This window comes from Lithobates pipiens, unplaced genomic scaffold (assembly GCF_037356315.1).
Source record: "Lithobates pipiens isolate NorthernLeopardFrog02 unplaced genomic scaffold, aLitPip1_a1.2 Scaffold_10, whole genome shotgun sequence".
NCBI lineage: Eukaryota > Metazoa > Chordata > Amphibia > Anura > Ranidae > Lithobates > Lithobates pipiens.
In genome coordinates this window covers 52,004,321-52,024,849 of record NW_027507686.1, presented here as the reverse complement: position 1 = coordinate 52,024,849, position 20,529 = coordinate 52,004,321, and the positions used below count along the sequence as shown (strand labels likewise).

The following is a 20,529-nucleotide window of genomic DNA, read 5'->3' as shown; positions in this document are numbered from 1 at the left end:
CGGGGACTAATAATTTTGCACGCACCACTTTTCAGTTTTTTATTTGCTAAAAAAGTTTAAAATATCCAATAGATTTCGTTCCACTTCACAATTGTGTCCCACTTGTTGGTGATTCTTCACAAAAAATAAAAATTTTATATCTTTATATTTGAAGCCTGAAATGTGGCAAAAGGTTGAAAAGTTCAAGGGGGGCGAATACTTTCGCAAGGCACTGTAGAAGGGTAATAGTTGAAAAAAGACCAAGTGGTCCATCAAAGCCCCGTTTTTTTTATTTTGTATACATTTAATTCATCTATTTTTAATTTTTTTTTTACTTTTGAGTATAGATCTATGTTTGTCCCACACATTTTTAAAGCCACTGAGAGACTTTTTCATCGGAAAATGCGACCGTGTGTATGCTCCATCAGAATTTTGCTGGCCGAATTTCCGCCAGCAAAAGATTGAGAGCATGTTCTCAATTTTTCTGACGGAAAAAGTTTCTATCGAAAATTTCAATCGCGTGTATGCAATTCCGATGCGCAAAAACTCACGCATGCTCAGATTCAACGACGAAGCGGAAGCCATTGGCTACTGGCTATTGAACTTCCTTTTTCCACTCCCGTCGTACGGGTTGTACGTCACCGTGTTCTTGGTGGTCGGAATTTGGTGTGACCGTGTGTATGCAAGACAGACTGAGCGAAATCCCGTCGGAAAACCATCAGAGCTTTTTCCAAACAAAATTCTGATCGTGTGTATGTGGCATTACTGTTGACAGACTCACTACCTCTGCTGAAAGTCTATTCCAAGCATCAACTACTCTTTCCGAAAAATAAAACTTTCTAAGATTAGTTTAGAACTTTCCTCCTGCTAGCTTGAGATCGTGTTCATGATCTTAGCTTTGTATTGAAAATACTGCCCTCTGAACCTTAGTCACACACTAATGTATTTAAAGGTTTCATTTTTTTCTCAAGATTGTACAGATTAACCACTTCAGCCCCAGACCAATAAACACCTTAAAGACCAGAGGTCTTTTTCCAATTTCGCACTGCGCTGCTTTAACTGGTAATTGCGCGGTCATGCAATATTGCACCCAAACGAAATTTGCGTCCTTTTCTTCCCACAAATAGAGCTTTCTTTTGATGGTATTTGATTGCCTCTGCGATTTTTTTTTTTTTGCGATATAAATGGAAAAAGAGCGAAAATTTTGAAAAAAAAAGATATTTTCTTCTTTTTGTTATAAGAAAAATCGAATAAACTAAATTTTAGTCATACATTGAGGGCAAAATTTATTCAGCCACGTGTCTTTAGTAAAAAAAATGTCAATAAGCGTATATTTTTTGGTTTGCGCAAAAGTTATAGCGTCTACAAACTAGAGTACATTTTCTGGAATTTACACAGCTTTTAATTTATGACTGCCTATCTCATTTCTTGAGGTGCTAAAATGGCAGGGCAGTACAAACCCCCCCCCAAATGACCCCATTTTGGAAAGTAGACACCCCAAGGAAATTGCTGATGGGTATGTTGAGCCCATTGAATATTTATTTTTTTTGTCCTAAGGGATTGAATAATGACAAAAAAAAAATATATATTTTTACAAAAAGTTGTCACTAAATGATATATTGCTCACACATGCCATGGTTATATGTGGAATTGCACCCCAAAATATATTCCGCTACTTCTCCCGAGTATGGGGATACCACATGTGTGGGACTTTTTGGGAGTCTAGTCGCGCACGGCACCCTGAAAACCAATCACCACCTTCAGGATTTCTAAGGGTGCAAATTTTTGATTTAACTCCTCACTACCTATCACAGTTTCGAAGGCCATAAAATGCCAAAATAGCACAAAACCCCCCAAAATGACCCCATTTTGGAAAGTAGACACCCCAAGCTATTTACTGAGAGGCATGTGGAGTCCATGGAATATTTTATATTTTGCCAAAAGTTGCGGGAATATTACAAACTTCTCCCGAGTACGGGGATACCACATGTGTGGGACTTTTTGGGAGCCTAGCCACGAACGGGAACCCGAAAACCAAGCACTGCCTTCCGAATTTAAATATAAAATGCTACCAAAAAAACTGTTAGCGATCGCAGGGATCAGGCCTGACTCTGCGATCGCTGCAGTTATGTGTTTAGTGTTTTGTAAGTGACAGTGATCGATCGATACTGCACTTGGGTGGGCTGGGCAGAGGGGCAAAACGCAGGTGCCAGCAGGTATCTGGGCTGATCCCGCTAACAATGCGTTTTTTTGGAACTCTGAACTGCTGGGGACGCTAGTATAGATCTGATCAGATCAGATATCGATCTGTTCAGATTCTATACCACTACGGGAGGTGTATGCTTTGCGCGTGGGTGTTAGCGGTACTGGCACTAACCTAGCGCTGCCTGGGGCGACGCAGACCCTGACCCTAAAACCTAATTGATATCACCCGCCGGGTGATCAGGGGGTTAAACCTTTATTGGGTAATAAATGGTGGGTGCCCTGATGCTATAAAAAGCAAACTAACCAGAGTCACCCGTAACACTTATACGGTGATCAGTGGTGAAAGGGTTAACTAGGGGCAATCAGGGGGTTCAAATTTTTATTAGGTAGTATATGGGGGTCCCTGGCGCTATATAAAAACCTGACGGGGAACCTAAATAACTAACTGACTAACCAGCGTCACCAGTGACACTTATACTGTGATTGCTGGTGAAAGGGTTAACTAGGGGCAATCAGGGGGTTAAAACCATTATTGGGTAGTATATCGGGGTACCTAGCGCTATAAAAACCTGGCGGTGAACCTAAAAAAATAACTAGCTACCTAGCGACAGTAGCGACACTGATGCAGCGATCAGAAAAATTATCGCTTAGTGACACTGGCAAAAGGGGGTGAAAGGGTTAACTAGGGGCAATCAGGATGTTAAAACCATTATTGGGTAGTATATCGGGGTACCTAGCGATATAAAAACCTGGCGGTGAACCTAAAAAAATAACTAGCTACCTAGCGACAGTAGCGACACTGATGCAGCGATCAGAAAAATTATCGCTTAGTGACACTGGCAAAAGGGGGTGAAAGGGTTAACTAGGGGCAATCAGGATGTTAAAACCATTATTGGGTAGTATATCGGGGTACCTAGCGCTATAAAAACCTGGCGGTGAACCTAAAAAAATAACTAGCTACCTAGCGACAGTAGCGACACTGATGCAGCGATCAGAAAAATTATCGCTTAGTGACACTGGCAAAAGGGGGTGAAAGGGTTAACTAGGGGCAATCAGGATGTTAAAACCATTATTGGGTAGTATATCGGGGTACCTAGCGATATAAAAACCTGGCGGTGAACCTAAAAAAATAACTAGCTACCTAGCGACAGTAGCGACACTAATGCAGCGATCAGAAAAATGATCGCTTAGTGACAGTGGCAAAAGGGGGTGAAAGGGTTAACTAGGGGCAATCAGGATGTTAAAACCATTATTGGGTAGTATATCGGGGTACCTAGCGCTATAAAAACCTGGCGGTGAACCTAAAAAAATAACTAGCTACCTAGCGACAGTAGCGACACTGATGCAGCGATCAGAAAAATGATCGCTTAGTGACAGTGGCAAAAGGGGGTGAAAGGGTTAACTAGGGGCAATCAGGATGTTAAAACCATTATTGGGTAGTATATCGGGGTACCTAGCGATATAAAAACCTGGCGGTGAACCTAAAAAAATAACTAGCTACCTAGCGACACTAGCGACACTGATGCAGCGATCAGAAAAATTATCGCTTAGTGACACTGGCAAAAGGGGGTGAAAGGGTTAACTCTAGGGGCAATCAGGGAGTTAAATCTTTATTGGGGGGTGATAGGGGGCTACCCTGGACCTAACACTAACTGCCCTGACAGTTTTTACTTTTACAACTGACACTGAATGCATTGATCAGTAAAGAAATGATCAATGCAATCAGTGACACTGTGACTGGGGGGGCGGGGGGATCGGGGGGCGATCGGGGGGGGGTTTGTGTACCTATGTGTACCTATGTGTCAGTGTAGTGTTTTGGTGCACTTACTTTTAGTCTTCTCCTCGTAGTCCGGTCAAAAAGACCGCCCCGAGGAGAATGACATCACTTCCTCCTTCCTGTGTAAACAATACACAGTGGGAGGAAGTTCGTCATTGGCCAGGAGCGATCGAGAGGGGGTGGCCAGAAACCAACGGCCATCCCCTCATCACGGATCGCTCCCGGAGGGAAACTGACCACCGTATCCAGCGGGAGGGGGTCCGATCGGACCCCCCACCCGCTGGAAGGCAGGCACGTACATCTACGTGCTTGTGCCTGCCTGTGCCATTGTGATGACGTATAATGGCAATACGGCGGTCCTTAAGTGGTTAAAAGATGTATGGGATTTTTTTGTTCAATCATACTTACCTAGATGGATGCAGCATTGGTCTGAAGCTGCATTTGTCCCCCACGAGCTCTAACACCAAGAACCGAGCAATCAAACACCACCGATCGCTCTGTTCTCAGGGCTCCCTGAGCAGAGAGCTGGTGACTGTCAGTCACCGCTCTCTGCTCTGCCCCCCACCCACGCTTGCTGGAGTGCTGGGCTGTGGAGGGGGCTGGAGAGGCCGACTCAGGCTCTCAGCAGCTCGCTGAGAGGCTGAGCCTGGTGCCAATACAGGCATGTGGGCAGATCCTTCCCAAGCCTGGACCGGCTCAGTGACGTCAGCCACAGATAATAATTTATAAATGTTGTTTGCTGTAATAAATTGTTATTTCTCATAGTATGGTTTTTACAAGTGAAATAAGCATTGTTTATTGTTGAATTTGGGCTGTAATGCGCAATTGCTGGTGTATTCCTATATAAACGATTGTGTATAAACTAAGATAGGATACAGCAAGACAAACTGATGAAGAGCATTATACTTCAGTTTATATTGATGTTTTTTCTGCCTTATTTGCATTTCATTTCACTGCAGTCTTACAGAGTACCGCATGAATTCCTCAAAACTGCAGAGGATCCTACGACTTCTGATACAATGTCCTGATCTCACACAGATAAAGTAAGAAGAAGGTTCCTCTTTTCAATCTCATTTTTACTGTATATGCTGGGGCAGATTTAAAGTGACACTTCAAAAAATGTGTTGTTGAAGTCTGCTCAAATAGCCAAACAGAATTAATTTTTTTCATCAGAGTAGTAAAGTCTAGAACTCCTGGCAGTGTTTTTGTATATGTGTGTGTGACCCTGTTGCAGATTTTCGCACACTTCCTGTCTGGTGAAATGATTGCTAACGTTGCATAATCGGCGCAATTCAATAAAGCCCTCAACTAAAACAGGGCTTAGGAAACCACTAGGCATTTCAAAGAAAAGAGAGGGTACCACATCCCACCAGTAAGTCAAATTCACACAAATTGTTAATAATATGGCCTTTTAAGGTGCCCCAGAAAGATCATGACTTGGATCACAATTAAAATATGGGGAATACACACCCCTATAAATTTGTTATTGGAAAATTATAAAAGAAAATGCATATAGCATTGTTGAAAAGGTATAAAAACTCCTCATACAGAAATTGAACTCCACAGATTATTCCTCTCTAGTGATGGACGAACTTCCGACGGGACGTTTCGCGAACGCGAAACGCGAACGGGCACAAACGTTCGCGAAAACGACCGTTCGCCGCGGGCTCCATTGACTTCAATGGGAGGCGAATTTCGCAAACCTTTAGGTCGAATTTGCGGCCACGGGGTAATTATTAGGGGGTAGCACGTAGTCCCACCACCTGGACAATAGCATAATACATGTATGAGGTGAATTTGGGATCGATAACTACAAGCATTTTTTTTTTATTTGGGAAATTGTTCTGACAATTCAGGACTATGGAGCTAATGAAGGCAATGGAGGAGAGGGAAGGTCAGGGACCAGGGTAGGCAAACAAGAGGGTGCAGGAGATACAGAGCACTGACAGCAGCACCGTAATACAGAGCACTGACATCAGCACCGTGACATACAGCGCTGACAGCAGCTCCGTGACATACAGCGCTGACAGCAGCTCCGTGACATACAGCGCTGACAGCAGCTCCGTGACATACAGCGCTGACAGCAGCTCCGTGACATACAGCGCTGACAGCAGCTCCGTGACATACAGCGCTGACAGCAGCACCGTGACATACAGCGCTGACAGCAGCTCCGTGACATACAGCGCTGACAGCAGCTCCGTGACATACAGCGCTGACAGCAGCTCCGTGACATACAGCACTGACAGCAGCTCCGTGACATACAGCGCTGACAGCAGCTCCGTGACATACAGCGCTGACAGCAGCACCGTGACATACAGCGCTGACAGCAGCTCCGTGACATACAGCGCTGACAGCAGCTCCGTGACATACAGCGCTGACAGCAGCTCCGTGACATACAGCACTGACAGCAGCTCCGTGACATACAGCGCTGACAGCAGCTCCGTGACATACAGCGCTGACAGCAGCACCGTGACATACAGCGCTGACAGCAGCTCCGTGACATACAGCGCTGACAGCAGCTCCGTGACATACAGCGCTGACAGCAGCTCCGTGACATACAGCGCTGACAGCAGCTCCGTGACATACAGCGCTGACAGCAGCTCCGTGACATACAGCGCTGACAGCAGCTCCGTGACATACAGCGCTGACAGCAGCTCCGTGACATACAGCGCTGACAGCAGCTCCGTGACATACAGCGCTGACAGCAGCACCGTAAGCAGCCCCAGGAGGAAGTCAGCACAGCACAGGGATGGTGTGATCCCCTCATAATAAGAACCCCCAGGAGGAAGTCAGCACAGCACAGGGATGGTGGGAGCCCCTCATAATAAGAACCCCCAGGAGGAAGTCAGCACAGCACAGGGATGGTGGGAGCCCCTCATAATAAGAACACCCAGGAGGAAGTCAGCACAGCACAGGGATGGTGGGAACCCCTCATAATAAGCAGCCCCAGTAGAAATATGACACCGCTCAACCTCTTCAAAGAGGAGGGTAGGGGCATATAGTACGGTGTGCTTTTTTGGGTCAGGGAAGTGAGCCAAATGAATTAAGAAGGTCTGTGTGCTTGATTCCAAAAATTGTTTATAGACATATACATGGTCTACTGATCACATGTGTTGAATTCCTCCGAGATCCATGCCTCATTCATTTTTAGAAATGTGAGGTAGTTAACACTGTCGTGAGCTAGGCGAGTACGCTTATCGGTCACAATCCCCCCTGCTGCGCTGAACGTCCTTTCGGACAGGACACTGGATGAGGGGCAAGCCAACAGTTCGATTGCAAATTGGGCAAGCTCTGGCCAGAGGTCAAGCCTGCCCACCCAGTAGTCTAGGGGTTCATCACTCCTCAGAGCGTCCACATCGGCCGTTAACCCAATGTAGTCGGACACCTGACGGTCTAGGCGTTCCCTGATGCTGGATCCGGATGACACCTGTCGATGGGTCGGCTGAAAGAATGACCTCATATCCGAAGTCACCAACACATCTTCAAACCGGCCTCTTCTTGCAGGCGCTGTTGGATTGGTACCCGCAAATCCTTCTCTGGGAGTGGGAATTGCTCCTCTGCCAGCGCACGCAAAAGCAGAATGCAGCATTTCTCGAAGCAAGGCCTGGAAGTGCTGCATTCTGACAGCCCTCTGCGACGGCGGTAACATTTCCGCCATTTTGTGTTTGTACCGGGGATCTAAGTACGTTGCCACCCAGTACTGGTCCTTGACCCTCATGCTTTTTATACGGGGGTCCCTATTAAAACACTGGAGCATGAAGGCCCCCATTTGCACTCAAGCGGAAGGTATGTGGTGGTGGTGGTGTTGTTGGTGGTAGTGTCTTTGGGGGTGCACATAGCAGAGAGTGAAGAAGAGGGTGCAGATCGAGAGGATGAGGAGGGTGCAGAAGAATAAGGCTGAGTGAGCCACTCAACCAAGTCTGGTGCGTCCTTTAAAGTAATTGAACGCACCTTCTGCAACTTCCCACTTTGGCTCAAGGCTGTTGCTCCTGCCCTACCCCTACCACCCCTGCGGAAGGGCCTGCCTCTTCCTCTGCCTGTCATTTTTTAAATCACCCTGTGACAAAACTCTTAGTCCCTATACCGCTGAAGGACTGCTGCAGTATAGGGCAGCGGTCAGCAGTAGTGCACGTCAACCCTATGTATTGTGGACCGATAGCGGTCCTTACAGAACAGCAGACTGTACTGCACTCAGGCCTATGTACCGTAGCACCCTATACCAAGTTACCAGTCCTTATAAAAACTTTTGTGGACCAAGCAGGTTGTGTGTTAGTGATTAGCAGACTGTACGTCAGTCCCTATACCAATGAAGGACTGCTGCAGTATAGGGCAGCGGTCAGCAGTAGTGCACGGCAACCCTATGTATTGTGGACCGATAGCGGTCCTTACAGAACAGCAGACTGTACTGCACTCAGGCCTATGTACCGTAGCACCCTATACCAAGTTACCAGTCCTTATAAGAACTTTTGTGGACCAAGCAGGTTGTGTGTTAGTGTTTAGCAGACTGTGCGTCAGTCCCTATACCGCTGAAGGACTGCTGCAGTATAGGGCAGCGGTCAGCAGTAGTGCACGGCAACCCTATGTATTGTGGACCGATAGCGGTCCTTACAGAACAGCAGACTGTAACGCACTCAGGCCTATGTACCGTAGCACCCTATACCAAGTTACCAGTCCTTATAAGAACTTTTGTGGACCAAGCAGGTTGTGTGTTAGTGATTAGCAGACTGTACGTCAGTCCCTATACCAATGAAGGACTGCTGCAGTATAGGGCAGCGGTCAGCAGTAGTGCACGGCAACCCTATGTATTGTGGACCGATAGCGGTCCTTACAGAACAGCAGACTGTAACGCACTCAGGCCTATGTACCGTAGCACCCTATACCAAGTTACCAGTCCTTATAAGAACTTTTGTGGACCAAGCAGGTTGTGTGTTAGTGATTAGCAGACTGTACGTCAGTCCCTATACCAATGAAGGACTGCTGCAGTATAGGGCAGCGGTCAGCAGTAGTGCACGGCAACCCTATGTATTGTGGACCGATAGCGGTCCTTACAGAACAGCAGACTGTAACGCACTCAGGCCTATGTACCGTAGCACCCTATACCAAGTTACCAGTCCTTATAAGAACTTTTGTGGACCAAGCAGGTTGTGTGTTAGTGTTTAGCAGACTGTGCGTCAGTCCCTATACCGCTGAAGGACTGCTGCAGTATAGGGCAGCGGTCAGCAGTAGTGCACGGCAACCCTATGTATTGTGGACCGATAGCGGTCCTTACAGAACAGCAGACTGTACTGCACTCAGGCCTATGTACCGTAGCACCCTATACCAAGTTACCAGTCCTTATAAGAACTTTTGTGGACCAAGCAGGTTGTGTGTTAGTGTTTAGCAGACTGTGCGTCAGTCCCTATACCGCTGAAGGACTGCTGCAGTATAGGGCAGCGGTCAGCAGTAGTGCACGGCAACCCTATGTATTGTGGACCGATAGCGGTCCTTACAGAACAGCAGACTGTAACGCACTCAGGCCTATGTACCGTAGCACCCTATACCAAGTTACCAGTCCTTATAAGAACTTTTGTGGACCAAGCAGGTTGTGTGTTAGTGATTAGCAGACTGTACGTCAGTCCCTATACCAATGAAGGACTGCTGCAGTATAGGGCAGCGGTCAGCAGTAGTGCACGGCAACCCTATGTATTGTGGACCGATAGCGGTCCTTACAGAACAGCAGACTGTAACGCACTCAGGCCTATGTACCGTAGCACCCTATACCAAGTTACCAGTCCTTATAAGAACTTTTGTGGACCAAGCAGGTTGTGTGTTAGTGATTAGCAGACTGTACGTCAGTCCCTATACCAATGAAGGACTGCTGCAGTATAGGGCAGCGGTCAGCAGTAGTGCACGGCAACCCTATGTATTGTGGACCGATAGCGGTCCTTACAGAACAGCAGACTGTAACGCACTCAGGCCTATGTACCGTAGCACCCTATACCAAGTTACCAGTCCTTATAAGAACTTTTGTGGACCAAGCAGGTTGTGTGTTAGTGTTTAGCAGACTGTGCGTCAGTCCCTATACCGCTGAAGGACTGCTGCAGTATAGGGCAGCGGTCAGCAGTAGTGCACGGCAACCCTATGTATTGTGGACCGATAGCGGTCCTTACAGAACAGCAGACTGTAACGCACTCAGGCCTATGTACCGTAGCACCCTATACCAAGTTACCAGTCCTTATAAGAACTTTTGTGGACCAAGCAGGTTGTGTGTTAGTGATTAGCAGACTGTACGTCAGTCCCTATACCAATGAAGGACTGCTGCAGTATAGGGCAGCGGTCAGCAGTAGTGCACGGCAACCCTATGTATTGTGGACCGATAGCGGTCCTTACAGAACAGCAGACTGTAACGCACTCAGGCCTATGTACCGTAGCACCCTATACCAAGTTACCAGTCCTTATAAGAACTTTTGTGGACCAAGCAGGTTGTGTGTTAGTGATTAGCAGACTGTACGTCAGTCCCTATACCAATGAAGGACTGCTGCAGTATAGGGCAGCGGTCAGCAGTAGTGCACGGCAACCCTATGTATTGTGGACCGATAGCGGTCCTTACAGAACAGCAGACTGTACTGCACTCAGGCCTATGTACCGTAGCACCCTATACCAAGTTACCAGTCCTTATAAGAACTTTTGTGGACCAAGCAGGTTGTGTGTTAGTGTTTAGCAGACTGTGCGTCAGTCCCTATACCGCTGAAGGACTGCTGCAGTATAGGGCAGCGGTCAGCAGTAGTGCACGGCAACCCTATGTATTGTGGACCGATAGCGGTCCTTACAGAACAGCAGACTGTAACGCACTCAGGCCTATGTACCGTAGCACCCTATACCAAGTTACCAGTCCTTATAAGAACTTTTGTGGACCAAGCAGGTTGTGTGTTAGTGATTAGCAGACTGTACGTCAGTCCCTATACCAATGAAGGACTGCTGCAGTATAGGGCAGCGGTCAGCAGTAGTGCACGGCAACCCTATGTATTGTGGACCGATAGCGGTCCTTACAGAACAGCAGACTGTAACGCACTCAGGCCTATGTACCGTAGCACCCTATACCAAGTTACCAGTCCTTATAAGAACTTTTGTGGACCAAGCAGGTTGTGTGTTAGTGTTTAGCAGACTGTGCGTCAGTCCCTATACCGCTGAAGGACTGCTGCAGTATAGGGCAGCGGTCAGCAGTAGTGCACGTCAACCCTATGTATTGTGGACCGATAGCGGTCCTTACAGAACAGCAGACTGTAACGCACTCAGGCCTATGTACCGTAGCACCCTATACCAAGTTACCAGTCCTTATAAGAACTTTTGTGGACCAAGCAGGTTGTGTATTAGTGTTTAGCAGACTGTGCGTCAGTCCCTATACCGCTGAAGGACTGCTGCAGTATAGGGCAGCGGTCAGCAGTAGTGCACGGCAACCCTATCTATTGTGGACCGATAGCGGTCCTTACAGAACAGCAGACTGTACCGCACCCAAGCCTATGTACCGTAGCACCCTAGACAGACCAAGTTACCAGTCCTTATAAGAACTTTTGTGGAACAAGTGAGTTGTGAATGATTAGCAGACTGCAGCAGAAGGGCAGCAGTCAAGTATAATATTCTTTCTATATTTGGAAGAAAGAATATTATACGTGTACAAGCCTATTACCGTACCACTGATACCAGTCCTGAAAAGAACCTTTGTGGAACTAATAGTAACAGCAAGTCTTTAAAATTATCCTCACTGCCTGACACACTGCTTCCTGCCTGTCCCTATACAAATTGGCAAAAAAGAGTAGGCTGGAACGATTAGCTGGAACAGCTCTTTTGTGGACCTGATAGTAACAGCTAATGATGATGATGATGATGATGATGAAGAAAGACTAATCTGGCTGAGCTGTCCCTAAAATAGCAGCATACAGCGCTCTGTCCCTTTATCTAAACTGACAAAAGAAACTCAGGCTGCTGACCTAACACCTATACCAGTCCTGAAAAGAACTTTTGTGTACCAAATAGCTAGCGTTTTCTCTGTCCCTACTCCACACAGGATCCTTTCCCTACAGTGACAGAAGAAAGAATGTAAAATGGCCACCGGATCGGGTGTATTTATAGGTTAGGGGGAATGTCCAAGTGTCCATGAGCTGTCATGTCTCAATTGGTTGTCCTGTAACACATGATAAACGTGTCACGAAAGGTTAAAGTTCTTGTATACATTAAACACGTAAGTCCGCCGGGGCGAACGACGGAAAAAGGCGTTCGAACCCGCGGACGGCGAAAGTCGGAAATTCGCCGCGAAACGACCGCCGGGCGAACCGTTCGGCCATCACTATTCCTCTCTGCTGAATATAGAACTAACTAATAATACTATAGTTTATCATACAATCTACACACACACACAACATGGCATGTCCCCTTATATTAAACTAAGTGTTTGACTGAAGATTCCTCTACACGCTTTGCAAGATCCATAGCCTGATTCCTCAGAAGGAGAAGCAGACAGGTCATATGCCGTGCTAAATTATCTAGAGAAAAAAACAAAACAAAATATAAAAAAAAGACTGAGATATTCTATAGATTGTGTATAATGTGTAATCACTTAAATGGTATGCTTGCAGAACATCTACATACATTGAATAGGGACAAACAGGCCAGGTACACCCCAGAGGGTTGTAGTTCAGGACTTGTTAATCACCTCTTAAAGGTTTGGTCCTTAAAAATATATATTTTAGTTATGGGTGAAGGTCATTGGACCGTATAGCACCTAACTTCTTTTATGATGATATAGTGAGGATACTCCAACTGGAACCAATTGCAGATGAGGACAACTCTCGCTCAGCCTCACCAGGTTAATTGTGGTAACAGACTTTTTGTTATACCATACAACACTTGTACGGGAAGAATAAGTCCTTTGCTTGTTCTGGCAGCAGACTTGATGAAACTGTTTTATCTTGAGGACGCTCACTAGCATCCCCTTTGGCTGACACCCGTCCACTGACTCTACTAGGTGAAGGGATGGCCCTCACAGAACAGGCCCCATGACACAGATATGTACTCACTGTAGGCCGAAACAGATCCTTCTTGGTGTGTTTCCCTTCCATCAGCTCTGCTGGACATCTGGGTTGCAGCTATACTCCGATTCAGGCCCTCAGGTCAGCCACCTCCCTCAGGGACCCTGTTCTCCAGCCAAAGACCCAGAGAACATGTGCCCTTGGCATATATACAGTCACCCAGCATGCACTGAGGCACTTTCCTCTGGGAATGGACGGGGCTGTAACTATGCCTGCTCTCATTTGTCAGATTTCCTCCCACTGTCCAATATGTCCTGTCCTATTGGACTAGTGTGAATTATTCAGACAACATGAGCAGCATCTCGGCACCATGAGCAGATCCTATCAATGGATCCCTGCTCCCTGGTAGGCAGAGAGCATCTAAATTTACCTGGCAGTCTTCCTGGTAAGCAGAACGACCCAAAAACTATACTCTCTTCTAGCACCTACCTAGAAGGGTGCTACATGTACATTCCGACAGGCAGAGTGGGAACCCTTCCTAATGGGCACAGAAGGTATACAGAAACTCTAGAACAGATGTTCTATCTGTTCTAGAGTGTCATTAGCAATAACTCCTAGATATATAGTTGTATAAAAACTGTCAGGTGGTTTACAGTGAGGGAAAAAAAGTATTTGATCCCCTGCTGATTTTTTACATTTGCCCACTGACAAAGAAATGATCAGTCTATAATCTCAGCTTGTTACCTATATAAAAGACACCTGTCCGCAGAAGCAATGAGATTGCAATTTCTCCACCATGGCCAAGACCAAAGAGCTGTCCAAGGATGTCAGGGACAAAATTGTAGACCTACACAAGGCTGGAATGGGCTACAAGACCATTGCAAAGCAGCTTGGTGAGAGGGTGACAACAGTTGGTGCGATTATTCACAAATGGAAGAAACACAAAATAACTGTCATTCTCCCTCGGTCTGGGGCTGCATGCAAGATCTCACCTCGTGGACTTTCAATTATCATGAGAATGGTATGGAACCAGCCCACAACTACACTGGAGAATCTTGTCAATGATCCCAAGGAAGCTGGGACCATAGTCACCAAGAAAACAATTGGTAACACACTATGCGTGAAGGACTGAAATCCTGCAGCGCCCGCAAGGTCTCAAGAAAGCACATGTACTGAAGTTTGCTAATGAACACCCAAATGATTCAGAGGAGAACTGGGTAAAAGTGTTGTGGTCAGATGAGACCAAAATCGACTTAACTCGCTGTGTTTGGAGGAGGAATGCTGCCTATGACCCCAAGAACACCATCCCCACCGTCAAACATTGTGGTGGAAACATAATGCTTTGGGGGTGTTTTTCTGCTAAGGGGACAGGACACCACATCAAAGGGACAATGGACAGGGCCAAGTACCGTCAAATCTTGGGAGAGAACCTCCTTCCCTCAGCCAGGGTATTGAAAATGGATAGTGGATGGGTATTACAGAATGACAATGACCCAAAACACATGGCCAGGCAACAAAGGAGTGGCTCAAGAACATTAAGGTGCCGGCATGCCCTAGCCAGTCTGTATGTGGAGGGAGCCGAAGGTTCGAGTTACCAACCATCAGTCTCAAAACCTGGCTGTTTAGCAAACTCATAGGGATTAATTTACCAAACACAGACTGTGCACTCTACAAATGCAGTTGCGCCAAAGCTTAAAGCTTCACATTGCAAAAAATATCCAATAACGTGCTAGGAAAATTAAAAAAAAAATGCATTTTTGCTCGCACATGATTGGATTATGGAAGTCATTGGAGCTTTGCAAAGTGTACAGTCTATTTGCCTTTAGTAAACCATCCCCACATTGCTCAGTGACACCAGTGGCATTCTTGCACCAATACTTTAACCACTTGCTTACTGGGCACTTAACCCCCCCCCCCCCCCCTCCTGCCCAGACCAATTTTCAGCTTTCAGCGCTGACGCACTTTGAATGACAATTGCGCGGTCATACAACACTGTACCCAAATTATTATTTTTTACAATTTTGTTCCCACACATAGAGCTTTCTTTTGGGGGTATTTAATCACAGCTGGGGTTTCTATTTTTTGCTAAACAAACAAAAAAAGATGGAAAATTTTGAAACAAAAAAAAATCATATTTAATAATTTGTTATAAAATTTTGCAAAACAGGTAATTTAGGTAATTATTCTGCTTCATTGATATGCGCTGATGAGGCGTCACTGGTGGGCACTGATAGGCTGCACTGGTGGGCACTGATAGGCTGCACTGATGGGCGCTAATAGGCACAGTTAAGGTGGCACTGATAGGCACAGATAAGGTGGCACTGATGGGGACAGATAAGTCGGTACTGATGGGCACAGATAAGGCGGCACTGATGGCCACTGATAAGATGGCACTGATGGGCCCTGATGGGTGGCACGGATGGGTGGCATGGATGGGTGGCACGGATGGGCACTGATAGGTACTCATAGACTCACTGATCACAGAGCGCGCCGCGTGCGCCCTTCTGGGGGCGCACAAGGCCGCTCGTGCACAAGACGACGTCAATAGACGTTGGCTATAGCGCGGATCTCAAGTGGTTAAACAATTATAAGGTTTAAAAAGGCATTTTAAATAAATACAGTACCTCACAGAATTATAGTTTCATTATAGGGTGCACATACACCCAAACCTGTAGTTTTAAAGTGGATGTAAACCCTCCCTTATACCCAGTGAAGTGAACAGCCTCAGATGATACACAGAAATTAAATAAATCTCCCTACATAAGTTTTACATGTATATCTGCTGTCTTCAGCTTTCTATATTCTTTAGAAAGTGCACAGATTTTCTCTTTCTGTTCAACTGTGGGGGTGGATTCTTGGCATGCAGCCAATACAGCTGATTGGAGAAAAGGCACACACCCCCTCTCCTCATAGGCAGAGACTTTCAGAGCTGTGCTGTGACAAGACAAACTCTCTGCTAATCTATTTATAGCAACCTCCCTGATACAAATTCCAGGCTGGTTTTATCTCTCATGCTGATAACAGAAGAACACAGCAGCAGAAAGACACAGCACTTGGGGCTTTGGAGAGAGATAAGAAAACACTGCAGATGTATGTGCCTAGGTCAGATATCATGAATTGGGTTTACATCCACTTTAAGCTCCTGACTTGCAGTTGTGACAGTTAGGTAACTTTATGAACTTTTGCCTTTAGAGCAACCTGATTACACACTTTATGGTTTAAATAATGATTTATTTTTTAATCCTACCTTGAAAATTGACCAGTTATTGATTAGCAAAATGATTTCTCTCTGCAGTCTATCTATGAATGCACTGAGCTACAAAATGATATCACACTTGCTGGAATACTTGCCACAGCTTACCAATCTGATTCTCCTCAAGTAAGATAATTACATGTAGATACATTGATAGTCTTATTTCATTTTTGATGCTTTCGTCTGTTCCTTATCCCTTCCTTTCCCTTCCCTTTCCATCATTTCCTTTCTGATCTTCTCCTTCCCTATCCTTCCCTTTTCTCTATCCTTCCCTTTTCTCTATTCTCCTCCCACCCTCTTCCTTACCTCTTCTATCGCCTCCCATCTCTTCCCTTTTCATCTCATCTACTTTATTCTTCTCCTTCTCTCCTTCCCCATCCTCTTTTTCTTCACCCTACCATCTCTCCTTGTTTCTTTACAATGTTAGCCTCTCCACCCATCTCATCTCCTCTCTTCCCATTCCCTCTCCTCTCCTTCCCGCTCTTCTCCTCTCCTCCCCTATTTTCCCTTCCCCTACCCTCTCATCTTCTCTTCTCGCTCTTCCCCTCCTCTCCTCTCCTGGTATAATTATATTGGTCTTCTCCTTAGCATCAGTAAAAGTGACCTATCGCCCAACTGTGTTTCTTTATTGGCTAATTCCATCAACCTCTGTCGCCGGATTACCGAAGTCGATATAAGGTAAGAGTGAAAATATATCTCTAAGCGTGTTCTTTGTCAACAGAATTTCTAAAATCTACATTTTGTCACAAGGATTTTCAGTGGATGTTTTTTTTAAGGGGTGTTATTGATTAAAACTTTCGTGTTCGATTAATTGATTTTTTTTTAATCGATTAATCGACTAATTTCGATTAATTATAATGCACATACAGATCCAACTACTTTTAGCTGATCTCCTTGCTTTGCAACTCTGCATTAGTCAGTGGTAAATGTGGTATACACTATATACAATCACCCGACACTAGTTAGTTGCCACAATCCATGACTTAACTTCACAGTTCACACAAATACGTTTTAAATTCAAACTGTAGCACTGACGTAATACATTTTTTTTCCACGGTAGTGTGACAATCCCTCCACTTCCGGTCTAACTAATCACTCTCACCTTATGGCATGGACCCCTGTGCAAACAGGCAGTCATGCAAGCGGGTATCAAAAGGGTTAACACGGACCATAAACTTCTCTCATGTCTCCTTAGATCTCAACAAGGACGCCAGGTCATGGGTAGAAAGAAAAGATCTAAGTGCTCACCGCTTAAGTATAAGATTACATTTTTGTGTTCAAACACAAACTACTCACATAAAGATGATAAAAACACAGCATATAAAGCTGACACTCGTGTTAGTCCCGTAGCAGCAGCAGCGGGTGACGTCATGCATAGCTCCTCCCCTGTACGTTCAACCAGAACTTCAATGTCACCGGACTCCTCCCCCCTTCACTTCGTTAGCAGATGGAGTCACTTGGGGAAGGGGGGAGGAGTCCAGTGACGTCAATGTCCGTGACGTCACCGGATCTCTGACAGAACTCCCTGAAGACCCTGAAGCCGGCGGAGAGGTGAGTACTGATCAAAAGAATTTTAATCGATCAAAAAATGAATCGAGGAATTAATCTTTAATTTCAAATTTTTCTTTATCTTACCCTTGAGGAAGGTAGGCAGTGATCCCTCAGCTTTTCACGTAAGGCTCACACTGGGAAGAACATACTGGCTGGAGAGCCACACCGTAAGGACAAATACTCCTAATCTCTCATTCACTAAAACCTGTAACTACATGTTGCAGATGTTGGGGGAGGGTGAGGTGATGCTTAGCTAGAAATGCATTTTTTTTTTTATTTGTTTATGGTTTCGGTATGTGCCATTAAAACGAAGAGAGCTGTGTACAGGTCCATGGAATGGTGCCACCGTCTATAATGAAAATTTGTATTGTGCGCCAGTTTACACAGAACAAGATAAACATTTACAATTATTGATTCACTATGATAAATCTTTACTGTTCATTTTTGTCAATTTGCTTATTTAATTTTTCCATTAGCTCCCATCACTAAGTGAAATAGTTTTCCATCTCTCTCCAATATCTGTGTATCTATCACTGCTAATGTCTAGAGTCTTTCTTATCTCAGATCTGTTGTCTTTGCTATCTTTAATGTTTCTTTTCCAGGTCAGCTGATAACATCCACTTACATTTACAGAGGCAGCCTATAGCTGACAAGGTCACCTGCAGGTAGGGGGATACAGTTCTACACACTGCCTAACCTACAAGCGTTTCTGCTTTATGTTACTTGTTATACCACTAAAAATACACTAGAGGGCGATAAGACTTTGTAATTGCATTTTCATACATTTGTTTCCATTATTTTATTTGAGTTTAAATAACAATGTCATGCAGACCTGAATAGATGGGATGTTTTTTTTTTTTTGGATTTTACTAATGCACATTTTTGCATATGAATATACACATTTTGCAATAGTAGTTAGCATAAACATAGTTACGGGTACATTGGAAATATTTTAGAACGATCTAATTATTTCATATTAACTCCTGTAATGTAATGGAGCAAAAAAAATGACTTCTGTATGACTCATATATACAGTCAGAGCAGCTATTGTAGTCATTCAGGAATTATGAGCATTACCTACTGGACAAAGAGAATCAACATACTGTCAAATGAAAAGAGCAACGGAATGGAGCTGTCACACTGCCAGGGACATAATCTAGTGTATGGCTCATTTTTATTAAAATCAAATACAATGAGATAAAAAATTTAAGCAGAATTTTTTGTCCCATTTTGGTTACAAAGGGGAAATGGTAGAATATTTGTTAAGATCTGAAGGCTGTCTTTGTTCCTCTTATTGAAATCCTTGGTGACAAATGTCAAAGATTAAACTGCCCCTCATTTATGGGAGATTTACATTCACTTCCTGTCGTGTCTCTGGGACAAGAAATACAGGTGAATATCGCTAATGGGGACAGAGACAGCAATAAACACCTGACAGGAGTTATAACCCTTACCCAGTCTGTTAGCACGAAGAAAAAAAAAGCTTTAGCTGGAATTCTACGTTAAAGGATAAGTTCACCTTTAGGAAATATAGTAAAAAAGTGCAATTTATATTGTTTCTTGTATGAGCCTATGGGGTTAATTCTCGGCATTGTCTAAAGAGGCTGTTTGTGCTTGTCTTCACAGTTTGGTGTGTATTGCTAGAGCAGGGGTAGGCAACCTGGGGCCCTTCAGCTGTTGTGGAACTACATTTCCCATGAGGCTTTGCAAGTCTGGCAGTTACAATTACTCCCAGAGGCATGATGGGACTTGTAGTCCTGCAACAGCTGGAAGACCCCAGGTTGCCCACCCCTGTGCTAGAGAGTTTTTATTTCTTGGAAGCATGAATGTGAACAGCATAGGGCCAATCAGCACTGTCCATACAGAGGATCAGAGTGCTGCAGACAATCAGGGGAGAATGAAAACGCCTCCTGCAAGCTTTAACCAGACACCGATAGAAGTCACAAGATTGCTATATACTGTTGATGAGTATTTGACAGTTTTTTATTTACTTAAAACTATTGCATTTTTCGTTTCTGTGTACTGTGGGAGACCAGTGAAAAGTCAATGCAGGGTCCTGGCTTTAGTAACACTTGTAGATATGTAGATTTAAAGGCAAAACTTTTTTTTTTCATTTTGGAAGTAAGAGACGGTTGTAATTCTTGTTTTTTTTTTGCCATCTGTGTCCCTTTTGGGGAGATTTCCTTCACTTCCTGTCCATAACAAAAACAGGATATGTAAAGAAATCCCTCCAAAGTGAGGCAATCCCGGGGTGTCACCAGGATCATCACAACTAGTGTCCCCACCAGAAGATTTCCCCTCTATTCCTGTTCTGGTGACAACCCAAAATGTGCGCAAATAGAGAGGGTGAATCTCCCTAATGAGGGTACAGACAGCAATAAAACCTGACAGGTTTCAACACTAACTGAATGACATTTTGGTGGTAATTTACTGTAAATATAAACTGCTAAGTACCCTATTTCATCAGCAATATATAGCAGTCTTGTGACTTCTATCAGTGTCTGGTTAAAGCTTGTAGGAGTTTTCATTCTACTCTGACTGTTCTATGAGGCTGCAGAACCCCTGAACCTTTATCTGGACAGAGCTGATTGGCCCTGTGCTGATCACATCCACCCTCCCAAGAAAAAAAAAACAACTATCACTACACACCAAACTGAGCATGTGCAGAGTGCCCCCAAGGCTCTGTTCTAGCAGGAGATGGAATGGAGACAGTAAAAGAAGGGCAGTATCAGAGCAGACAGTATCAAACAGTCTTTTTA

The 20,529-nt window shown here is 44.9% G+C and overlaps 1 protein-coding gene across 2 annotated transcripts in view; it reads left to right on the top strand.

Annotated features, from left to right (window-relative positions):
• NLRC5 (NLR family CARD domain containing 5) overlaps positions 1-20,529 on the top strand; it is a 286,405-nt gene that overhangs the window by 129,817 nt on the left and 136,059 nt on the right. For both annotated transcript variants that reach the window (XM_077454771.1, XM_077454764.1), the window contains 4 exons: positions 4,921-5,004; positions 16,262-16,345; positions 16,808-16,897; positions 18,373-18,435. In XM_077454771.1, the coding sequence (XP_077310897.1) occupies positions 4,921-5,004; positions 16,262-16,345; positions 16,808-16,897; positions 18,373-18,435 (321 nt within the window). The remainder of the gene's footprint in view (positions 1-4,920; positions 5,005-16,261; positions 16,346-16,807; positions 16,898-18,372; positions 18,436-20,529) is intronic.